Source organism: Passer montanus, unplaced genomic scaffold, assembly GCF_014805655.1.
Source record: "Passer montanus isolate IOZ18808 unplaced genomic scaffold, ASM1480565v1 scaffold112, whole genome shotgun sequence".
Taxonomy (NCBI): Eukaryota; Metazoa; Chordata; class Aves; order Passeriformes; family Passeridae; genus Passer; species Passer montanus.
The window spans coordinates 1,785,167-1,796,106 of record NW_024357836.1 but is presented as its reverse complement, the minus strand read 5'-3'; the positions used below and the strand labels follow the sequence as shown (position 1 = coordinate 1,796,106).

General features: G+C 65.8%; 2 protein-coding genes across 2 annotated transcripts in view; both read right to left on the bottom strand.

The window, feature by feature from the left end:
- Positions 1 to 447: 447 nt before the first annotated feature.
- On the bottom strand, positions 448 to 4,367 carry C2CD4C (C2 calcium dependent domain containing 4C). The gene is made up of 2 exons (XM_039695863.1): positions 4,339 to 4,367; positions 448 to 4,004 (listed from the first exon to the last, which is right to left on the bottom strand). The coding sequence occupies exon 2, from the start codon at positions 3,983 to 3,985 to the stop codon at positions 2,717 to 2,719; it is 1,269 nt and encodes a 422-aa protein (XP_039551797.1). The 5' UTR covers positions 3,986 to 4,004; positions 4,339 to 4,367; the 3' UTR covers positions 448 to 2,716.
- A 1,892-nt stretch (positions 4,368 to 6,259) lies between these two features.
- The window catches only part of SHC2 (SHC adaptor protein 2), a 5,009-nt gene continuing 328 nt past the window's right edge, over positions 6,260 to 10,940 (bottom strand). The window contains 13 exon segments of the mRNA XM_039696033.1: positions 6,260 to 7,436; positions 7,566 to 7,703; positions 7,862 to 8,163; positions 8,330 to 8,494; positions 8,571 to 8,637; positions 8,720 to 8,900; positions 9,044 to 9,170; positions 9,318 to 9,369; positions 9,536 to 9,589; positions 9,676 to 9,795; positions 9,975 to 10,035; positions 10,310 to 10,380; positions 10,803 to 10,940. The exon segment at positions 10,803 to 10,940 is cut by the window's right edge and continues 9 nt beyond it. Coding sequence (XP_039551967.1) covers positions 7,575 to 7,703; positions 7,862 to 8,163; positions 8,330 to 8,494; positions 8,571 to 8,637; positions 8,720 to 8,900; positions 9,044 to 9,170; positions 9,318 to 9,369; positions 9,536 to 9,589; positions 9,676 to 9,795; positions 9,975 to 10,035; positions 10,310 to 10,380; positions 10,803 to 10,940 — 1,467 coding nt within the window. The 3' untranslated portion in view covers positions 6,260 to 7,436; positions 7,566 to 7,574.

The window sequence follows — 10,940 nt, the reverse complement described above, 5'->3', positions numbered from 1 at the left end:
AGGACAAAACCATCACCATTTCCTTCATCACCAGTGCTGAGAAGGGCTGCAGGGGTCAGGATGGGCGAGCAGGCGAGGAGGAGGAGGAGGAAGGACACCCACGGAGTGTGGGAAGGGGCTCTCCCTCAGCACAGCCCTGGCTGTGAGCTGGCAATGCCGTGGCTCAGCACAGCCCTGAGTCCCCCCTCGAGCAGGAGCAGCACCTTTCCCCACGGACCCACCTCTCCCCAGGAGATTCACCCCAACCTCACCCCATGGCAGCAGGGGAAGAGCTTCAGAAGCACCCTGAGCCCCTGGAAGGCTGCTTGGGAAGGGCAGCAGCACCCAGAAGAGCAGTGCTGCTCCGTGCCTGGACAGTGCTGAGGTTCCAGCTCTGCTCCCCCACACAGGGAGCCATCAAGAATAATGCTAGGAAATATCTTGGGGAAAGCAGGAGCCACACCTGCATCTGTTTTAGAAATTACTTTATTGCACTAAAAAGAGGAAATCATCTGTAAACAAACATTCCATTCAGGTATTAATATATTTTTCACTCCAAAAATACATCATTAAATCCAGCCACAGAAATATCAAAGCAGGAACAATAGAAAATAGCTCCAGCAGCAAAGAGACCCATCCAAGCAACAGCCCTGGCTCCCACACCACCAGCCCAGCTCGGAGCAGGGCTCACAGCAGCTCATCCCAGGGCTCCCTGCATGGTCACACACCCAGCTCCAGCAGGACAGCCCTGGGACAGGCTGGGGTGGGGCAGCACGAGGGTCCCCAGGCCCCTGGGTCTCCTTCTGGGGTCATCCTCAACCCAAGGAGCAGCCTGGGCTGCTCCTCTCAGCATCCTCCTCCCCCAAACCCAAAGGCACACGGTTCTTCTGCGGGGATGTGCCACCCCTCAAACCTCTCAGAGCACCAAAACCTTCATGGAACTCCCACTCTCCCCTTTCCTGCAGCCTGTACCCCCCACCCCAGCAGCTCCCGGGTGCCCCCAGCCCCTCAGGGAGCACAGGGTGAGGTGTGCAGGGGCTGTCAGGCAGCAGCCAGCTGGGCAGGGTCCCCTTCCTGCCCCAGACCTCCTCAGGGGCAGGGTGTTCACCCCACAGCCCGGGATGTGACACCTCTCCCTGTCCCCCCCTCCCCAGAGCCCTCACCTGCCCCCAGGATGAGCCAGGGCTCTCGGGGACCATCCCTGGTGCTGGCTCCTGGGGGAGCACAGGGAAGCCTCAAGTGGGAAACTCCCTGTGAAGGATGGACATGTCAGCTCCTTATGTCCTGCACGTTTTCAACCACAAGCTCAGCAAACAGCCACGATCACCCTGAATCCCCCCGACATGCAAACACGGTCAGAACTGTGCCTCGCGTACCTGGAACGTATTTACAGACAAAGTAAAACGCTGCAAAAGATCAGCCTCGGATATAAATAGCCAACACTGAGATCTGCCATCTGCTGCAAAAGGACAAGGAAGGAACATGGACTGCCACCACAGAGGTTAACACAGAGGGGACACGTGTGTGCGTGTGTGTCCACGCGTGCTGCGACAGGACGGGAGCGCTGCAAACCCTGCTCCCTGCACAGAAACATGCAGAGCCCGACACAAAGGGTGACACCACAGGGTGGGGTGGGAAGGGTTGGGAGCATCTCGCTGCTCCCGCCCCGAAGGGAAACTGAAAGCCAGCCCAGTCGCTTTGGGAAGCCAGATCCCGCTGGGCACAGGGGCTTGGTGCCACACAGGACACACCTCTGCTGCCCAGTGGGTGCAGCCACTTGATCCTCTGCCCTCAAAGACAAGGGAGGATGGAGGGTTGTGGAGCCTCAGCCTGCCCCCCTGCCCAGCCTCACCTGGGATGGCCCCAGCACTCAGGGGGGCTGCTCATGTCACCTCAGCTTTTGTCAGCAAGCACATCTGCTGGGACACTGCCTGGGACCCTCCGTGTGCCCAGGGCAAGGGGTGCCAGCCCCCGGCATCTCCCTCCCGTGGGCAGGGGAAAGGCACAGGCAGCCTCCCGGGTTTGGGCAAACCAAAGCCCCCCAGAGCTCCAGGAGCAGCTTCCCACTGGGGGTCAGCAGTGGGGACAGTGCTGGGTGGGCAGGGAGGGCAGCCCAGGAGGCTGCAGGTGTCAGACCCAGCCAGCCTTGCAGCCTCACAGGGCTGGACCAAGTCCAGGAAAGGCTCAAAAGCCACAAACCTGACTCATCCCTCAGGGTGACTGTCCTTGGCCCACTCTCAGGTCACCTCTGCAGTATTTTCTTTGCAGTTTCCAAGACCAGAAACTTGTCTTTTAAATTAAAGCTGCCACCTGACTACAGGTGCTGGGGCTTTGAGAGGTGGCCATAAGTGTGCTACAGAGATTTACCCACCTCCAACCCGCCTGGTGGCAGCTGGGGACCACAGGCACAGGGAGGGAAGAGTCCAACAGGGCCTCTCCCATCCTCCCTGGTGGGGAATGGGCAGGAGGCTCCCCACTTTCTGCTGGGCTCCAGGAGATGCAGCCCCGGGGCAGGACCAGGGAGGGAGCAGGGGCAGAGGCTGTGGCTGCCAGCTGGTGTTGGCAGAGCCCCGCAGCAGCACCGTTCCTGGGGACCCCCACGCTCTGCCACGACCCCGGCCCTCCTCAGGGGGCCCTTCCAAACCCTCCTCCAGCGGGGCTGGGGGACAGAGCCGGCCGCCCTGCCTCGCCCCGGCCTCACAGGTCGAGGGCTCCCTCCGGGGCTGCTAGCAGGTACCTACAGGCAGGATAGGAGGGCGGTGAGTGGCAGCTCCTTCTCCCCCAGCAGCGTGTCCCGCTTAAGGCTGCTGCCCTTATTGACCACCTTGAGCTTCAGGGACATCTTCCTGGCGTGGCCGGGGCCCAGCCCGTCGAAGAAGAAGTCCTCGTTGAAGACGGGGTTGCGGCTGTTCTTGACGATGGTGCTGCGCTGCTTCTGCAGCTTCCCGGGGTTGAGGCACAGCGAGACGCAGCAGTTGATGCTGCGCAGGTCGACCAGGGCGTCGTAGAGGTCCTCGGCGGAGACGAGGCGCACTCGCAGCCGGGCGTTGGAGGGGTCGTACTCGGCAGCCAGGCGCAGGCTCCCGCCCCGGCTCAGCCGCAGGCTGTGCTCCCGGTCCCGCTCCCGGTCCCGGCCCGCGGGCAGGTCCAGCGGCAGCAGGGCGGTGGGCGGCTGCGTCCCGGCCGGGGCGCTCCTGGCGCGGCGCTGGGCGCTGGGGCTGGTGTCGGCCGAGCTGTCGTCGGTGGACAGCGAGCTGTTGCGGGCCACCGAGTGCTTCAGCTTGATGACCTTGGACTGGCTCTCCTGGCTGAAGAGCTTCAGCAGGGACACGGAGCGGGAGAGCAGCGGCGAGCCGAAGGGTGAGGACTCTGCCGAGGAGCACGTGTCGCTCTCGCCGCCGCTGAAATACCGGCCGGGGTGCATGAGGGCGGCACCGAGATCGGCGGGCGTCCGGCGGCCGCTGTCGCCGTTGAGCTTGGCTTTGCGCTGGGCGCTGGGCGAGGTGACGGGCGAGGGGCAGAGGCTGCTGTGCTCGCTGTGGAACAGGGACTCTTTGCGCCGCGTGTGGGGGCTCTCCATCAGCGTGGCGAAGCCGTAGGAGGTCTGAGCCTTGGGCACGTAGGGCAGCGACATGGCCGTCTGTGCCTGCGGGTCCGCGTTGGTGCCGCAGCTCCCCTCGCTCCAGTCCTCGGCGGTCTCGATCTGGATGATGTGGCGCCCGGTGGTCCGGGAGCGGGAGCGGCTGGACGGGCGGGGGCTGCGCGGGGGCTTGCGCTTGGCCAGGTCCTGCTCCGAGACTGAGGCACCCAGAGCGGCCCCTGCGGGCACCTCGGAGCCCTCAGCCTCGGCGGGGGCCGCGCTCAGCTTGGGCGGGATGAAGAAGTCGGGGATCTTGTCGGGGGTGAGGACGTTGCTGTAGCGGGACCCCCGCGAAGACTCGTCTGTCCCCGCGCCCCGGGACCCGCCGTTCTCCGCCACCCCGCGCAGCCGCTCCAGGAGCCACATGTTGCTGCCGGGCGTGGGGCTGGAAGAGACCCGAGGGGCAACGCTATCACCGGGAACCGGGCAACGCTATCACCGGGAGCGACCAGCGGCACCGAGAGACCCGGACCGGGCAGGCGGGGGGACGGACAAGGACGGGAGGGAACCGGCCGCGCCGAGGGACACCGGGACCCGCCAGCCCCGGGGAGGAGCGCGAAGGAACCGGCCGCGAGGAGCGGGGAGCGGGGACCCGGGGGACGGGGAGCCGGCGGCGCCGAGGGATGCGATGGGACGGGGCAGACGCGACGCGACGCCGGGACCGACGGACCGAGCGACCGGCGCCGCCGCGAGCGGGACGTTGCCGGGAGCCGCCGCACCTGGAGCGGAGCCGCCGCCGCCACCGCAGCCCGGGCGGGGCGGGCGCGGACGCGCTTTTATACGGCGGCGGTGGCGGCGGCGGCTCCGCTCCCCGTCCGCGCCGCCGCCGTAATCCTCCGAGTGCGGCGCCCGCACATTTCTGCTCGCCGCGAGTGCCCCGACCGGGGCTGGGACCGGGACCGGGACAGTGAGGCCCCGGGGTGCTGATGCTCGGGAGGTGAAGGAACCCGAGCCCGGGAGACCCGGCCGTGCTCCCACGGGAGTGCCGGGTTTGGGATGGGGCCAGGAGCGGAATCGGGACGGCAGCAGCCCCGGTCCGCCCCTCCCGGTGCCCCCGGTCCGCAGCGCGGTCGTTCCCCCCGGGAGCAGCCGCTCCCCACTCCCGGCTCTTGATCTCAAAGCACTGACTGAAGCCAGCAGCGTATCGGGGCGGAGGAGTTGCCTCATCGAGTGGTTTAATATTGCCCTGGAGGAGCTGGGGGGCAGTGCCACATGTCACACTCCCCGTGTCACACAACCCACCAGCCCCTGGAGGGATGCGGTGAGGGCTGGGGACACGGGGACAAAACATCAGGAGGTTCACGGAGCACCACAGCAAGCCCCGGTGTTACGGGGGTCGGGAGACTCAGGGGAGTGATCGGGCCCAGCCCCGGTCCCCGGGGAGTTACAGCCTTGGGGACAGGGGTGCACCGAGAGGGACAGTGCCACAAAAGGGTCCTGGCTGCTCCTTGCCAGCTGCTGCCCTGTGGGTGCCGCCAGGCTGCGGGCAGCACCATCACTGCTCGGCAGCGCAGGGCTGCGGTGAGGCCAGCCAGAACAGCCCGGCGTGGGGAGCGCCTTCCGCGGGGGTGCTGCCGGCCTCGGCTCCCTCGCGTTCGCACTTGGAGCTGCTAAAAAGAGGCGTCCGGCCGTGCCGAACCACACCGAGCGCCGGGATGCCGCAGGGACAGCAGCGGGGAGGGGATGGCGATGTCCTGGCTGCACCCTGGGCTCTGGCTGCGGGCTCCGCAGGGAGGAGAGGGCAGATGGAGCCCGGGGGAGGAGGACGAGGCTCGCGGAAGGGGAAGCTGGTGAACAAAAGGCCGATGTTTGCTTTTCCTCCACCCTGCGAAACTACGGGTAAACAAGGTGCAGAGATGGTTGAGTTGCCTTGAGATAACAAAGAGAGCTGGGGCCGGGCCAGCTCTGCCCGCACGGCTCGGGCAGGGCACGGAGGGGAGCAGGAGCTGGGAGCTGCGCTCCGGCAGGGCTGGGGACGCTGGCAGAGCTGGGGACATCGCTGGTGGAGCCGGCAGTGTGCTACCACCTGCTGGAAGCCGGGAAGGAGGGAGACCTGCTATGGGAAAGGGTTTGTGCAAGGACGCCCTGCAAAACCCAGCTGGGCGTGTCTGTGCTCTGTACATTTGAGAGAAGTGCAGGGGATGCGTTGGTCAGCGAGATCTCCTAAGCCCTGGGAGAGCAAAGAGGCCACGTTCTCTGCAGCTGCTCTTCTGTGGCTTCCAAACCTTCCCAAAACACCTCAGCCTTCCCATCATTGGGGCTGAAGAAGCCACAGCCCTTCAACCCAGCTCTGGGTTGAGGCACAGAGCTCCCTGCACCCACTGGCACCACACATCAGCCTCAACCCAAGTGGTTAAATCCCTGAAACAACCGCCCCAGCAGCCCTCCATCCCTTCAGGGCAGCATCCCCGGGGCTGCAGGGCGAGGCACCGCCAGCAGGTGAACCACACGGGCTCGGTTCTCCAGCAGAGAAATGAGAAAGTCGGGGCCCTCACTGCCTTTCCCTGCCTCTATTGAGGGAACAGTGCAATTATCTTTGCAGACGCATCACTCCACGACAAAAAATAGCAGCTGAGATGGAAGCACCACGTCCCCACGGAATCCAGCTATCAATGGAAAATTACGCATTCATTACTGGGCTTTATTTAGGGGCTTATTTTATTAATTGGTTCAGCTGGCCCTGGCCAGCCTGGGCGCCGTGGCTGGCAGAGGCCGTCCCCAGCGAGGGGCTGAGGGTGCTGGGGTGACCCTGCTCCCCGAGGTGGGTGCTGGCAGCAGCACTGGGCACACAGAGCAGAGCAGGACAGGCCAGGGCTCTGCTGGACCCCCCCGTGACACAGGAGCCACAGCCAGGCCCACCCACGGCTCTGGCTCTGCTGGATGTCACCTTCACTAGTGGGTCACAGCTCGGCTTGTGCCACTCAGAGCCACCCCAGGAGGCCCAGGGGTGGGTGGCCTTGTGCTGCTCCAGCTGGAGGCAGGAGGGGAGCTGCCAAGTGTGAGGAGGAGGAGAGGCCGGGCAGGGCCAGCCCTGGGTGCCAAAGGCCACTCTGAAGGCAGGGGGACACTGGGTGATCCATGGGGGACACTGGGTGGCCCAGAGGGGCAGAGGAAAGTGTCACTGGACAGGATGGGTTGGCCAAGGTGAGGCCAGGCAGGAACTGGTGGTGATGGAGACCTGTCCCAGCACCATGCCCAGGGGTGGCATGAACCTGGGTTCCTTGCTCATTTCCACGTTTAATTAGAAATGTATTCCAAACCACAAACCCATGCCCAGCACCAGACACAGGGCAGGTAAAGGGGGGTGTGATGCCACAAAAACCTGCCAAACCCCAAGCTGGCCAGGGGGACACCTCGTGAGGCAGTGCCAGCAGCTCAGCCCTGCCCTGCACCTTCCCACAGCAGCTTCACCCTGGCCCTGGCCTGGGGAGGGCTGCAGGGGCTTGGGGCCATGTGGAGCATCATGTGGCAGCCACTCCTGGGGAGAATCCAGCTGAAAAGGGCTGTCCCCAACAGGAACATCCAACAGCAGCATCCAGGAGATGGTTTGTTGTGCCTGGCCCCACGGGCAGAGCCAAGCCAGGGGCTGCAGCAATATCCACCAGCCTCAATTCTAGAGGCAAGTGGGGCAGCCCTGCCTGGGACAGCTTCAGGCTCCATCCCTCCTGCTGAGGCCACTGAGCAGTTCCCACCCCATTTCACCTGTAGGTGTGGAATTAAACGTCTTTGTGTCCAGCTGGGCAGGGCACCCCATGCAGATGATGGAGGCAGGCAGCAGCCAGGGAGGACCTGCAGGGCCAGGGACCACACAACCTCCCTGGGGAGGAAAATGGGGAGCCTGACCCTGGAGTCCAGGCACAACTGGAGAAGGGGAGCAGAAAAGGACACCCCAGTTTTGCTGTAGGGCGAGTCCAGAGCCAAGGGAAGAGGTCGGGGACTCACGTACCCCTTGGCATCACTGCTTCCTCTGTACAACCTGGCGGAGGTGCAGCTCGCTCTCTGCTGCCACGATGGGCTGCTCGTTCTGCCGGTGGTGGCTGATGAGGTGGCTGATGCTCTCAAACAGCACGTCCTTGGTCCTCACCTGGCACACCAGGGCACAGCTCAGCAGAGCTGCCTCTCATCCAGCACAGTGGTAACACCCTGTGGTGCCCACGCATCCCCCATCGCCCACCCCACACCCTGCCCCTTCCCCGGCCCCAAGTGCCCTCCCCTGCCCTCAGCGCCGTGCCCTGCCCTCACCACGCCCTCGGGATCCACCAGCAGCAGGTGCTTGGGCTGCCCGCTGTGCATGCCGGTCAGCACGTACTGCCCCGGGTTGGTGAGGCTGTCCCGCACCAGGAAATCCCCGTCCACCTGCAGGAGCCTCTCGGCATCGCGCCGGCTCATCCTGCCGTGGTACCAGGGCTCCTTCCGCAGCTGCTCCTCCGTGGGGGCGACGGGGGCCTTCCGAGTCGGGGGGCTGGGCCACTGGTCCTCAATGGGGGGGCTGGTGGCACCCCCTGCAATGCACTCGTGGAGCTTCAGGGCGTCCTCGAAGGGCCCTGTGGGATCCAGGGGTTTGGGGTGTTACACCCAGGGCACGGGGCTGGGCTGTGGACAGACCCCCGGAGCACTGCAGGGCACTGCTGTGGGCTCAACCAGTGCCAGACAGCTGCTGGCACAGCCTGAGTGCCCCACAGCACCGATTCCCCCGGGGCAGTGGCTTACTCATGTCAAAGAGGTCCTTTTTGGGGCTCTCCTCCGCCGCCCCATGAGCCAGCAGCTCGGGCTCCCAGGCGTCCAGGCTCTGCGTGTTCACGTACATGTGCTCCTCGTAGTCCCGCGGCCCCGGGGCGTGGCTGTCTGCCTGCAGGTACCCGTCGCAGGGCTGGCCTGCGAGGACGGCCATCACCGCTGGCCAGGGTCACAGGGACCCCCCGCTCACGGCTCCCCCCACAGCAGTACCCACCCTGGCTCTCCAGGTCCCAGGGTGGCCCCAGCTGGCCGCTCGGGTCTCGTCTGGCTGCTAACCCCCCCTAGGGAAGGAGGCAGTAAGAGCGTTGGGGGGGCCTGTCTGGACCCCCAGAGCGAGGCCAGCAGTGGCTCTGAGGGGCTTACCTGGCTGGGGGGCACGGAGCTGGAGGGCTGAGCGCGGACGTGGCCCAGGGCTGTGCTGTGGAGGAGCCGGGAGTCAACCAGGCCCCCCGGGGGGGGCTCCTTCCCTGGGATGCTGTTGTAGTAGTCGTGCTCAGCCGCCTCCTCTTCCTCCCCCCAGGCTGACTCCTCTGCAGCCAGCGCCCTGCAGCAGGGATGGGTGAGCTGGGGACACCCTGCCAGGCTCAGACCATCCCCACACCCCGTAGTGACAGGGGTTCCCAGAGCCACCCCAGGCAGGGGACATGCCCGGGACAGGGGTGCAGCAGGGCCCCCCCACCCCCCTACCTCTCTGGGGGTACCACCACCTTGGGGGGGCTGTGCAGGTACTGCTTGAAGCGCAGCTCAAAGGCCTGTCCCACCGTGCTGATGACGCTCTGCGCCAGCCCCTCGCAGCACTCCAGGATGTGGCAGGCTGTGGACAGACAGAGAGACGGACGGACGGTTTGAGTGCTTCCCCCACGCTGCCATCGCTGCACCAGGACCACCCTGAGCCACCCCTCGTGTTCCTCCAGCCTCCCCCACCATGCATCCCCCCTCCAGGCGTGGAGGCCGGTGTCACCTCTCTGGTTGATGGGGTCCTTGGCGACATAGGCCACGTAGTCCGTGGTGTCCTGCAGACAGAGGGACAGATCAGCACTCACATCCTGCTGCTCTGTGGGGAGCAGAGCTGGAGATGCCTGGTGAGAGGGCAGCTCAGCCCCAGCCCCGTGTCCCGACCCAGGCCAGGCCACCCTGTGCTGAGCTGGCAGTCCCTGTCCCCAGCACTCCATGACTCACCATGTCCCCACCGGAGGCGAAGGAGATGGACTGCATGTGGTGGTTGGCGATGATCTGCACGGGGAACACGGCCCAGGGGGGCATTAGCAAGGGGGCTCACAGGCTGGCAGGCAGCAGCACTGTGTGCCAGGAGCGCTCACCTGGCGCGTGGTGGGGATCATGAGGTTCAGCCCATCAACGGAGATGTTGACAGCGATGCTCATGCCAGCGAAGTGCAGGTTGCTCTTGCCCAGGATGGAGAACAGGGCTTTGTTGGGAGCCTGACAGGGGAGAGGGTGGTGGGGGCAACGAAGACCACCAGGACCAGGCTTCACTGGGTGAATGAGGAAAGGGAGGGTGCCCCAAGAGGCTGCAGGCCCACAAACTGGAGAGGCACCCTAGTGCCCTGTCCCACAGCCTTGGCTGGTCCCAGGGACGGCCAAGATGAGTGGAAACTCACCTTCTTCTTCCAGATGCCCTTCACACCCGGCACCGCCTCGTATAGTCTGTTGATGGCTTCCCTGCAATGGACAGACCCTGGCCTGGTGACTGCTCCAGACCCCAGCCCTCCCCAGCTGCCTTCCCCCCAGGGCCCCGGGCACCGCAGCCTCCCCGCAGCTGCGTAATCCCGGCTGGGGCCACCTCCCTTCTCCTCTTTCCACCCATCGATCTGCGGCAGTGCCCTTCGCCCGCGTCCCTGCAGGGCACAGCTCCCCGTGCTCCCCTCGCTGCACAGGGCCCTGCGAGGGGGAGCACCCAGGCCCGCCGGGGTGGCTCTGGGGTGCAGGGCCGTACCTGGTGACCTGTGTCCGGGTGTTGAAGTCGAGGGACCTCATGGAGCGCAGCACCTCGATGCACCCCATGTACTGCGGGGGGAAAGCAGCACAGCAGGGCAGGCAATGACAGGAGAGGCCGGCTCTCAGGGACACCTTCCACAGCAGCTCAGGGCCCACACAGCAGCTTTCACCCCCACCCCAAAATGCCCCATCACATGCCCAGACCCCGTGCTAAGGCCCCACAACCTCATCTGTGTGCTGCAGCCTGTGATGCCTCGCAGGGGCTGGCCACGCTGGAGTCCCACGGTGGGCTCCACGGCCCAGCAAGCCCCCGGGGCTCGGCCCCATCACCGATGTGCTGTGCCGGGGGCGGCTGCCCCGGTCCAGCCGTGGCGGGGGGACTCGAGCGAGGGCTCTTCCCGCAGCCTTCGGGAGGAGCGGCCGAGCCCCGCACACGCCCGGGGCCGGGCTCTCCGCGCCCTCCCGCGTCACCGGGCTCCGGCGGGACTTACCCGGACAATGTAGGAGACGCCGGGCCCCAGCACCCGCTCGTCGGGGTGCAGCCAGCCCTGCGCCGGTTTGCGGATGAAGCTGCCCTTGCGGCTCCACTCGTCCCCGCCGGGCCGGGCCCCCGCCGGCGCCGCCGCCGC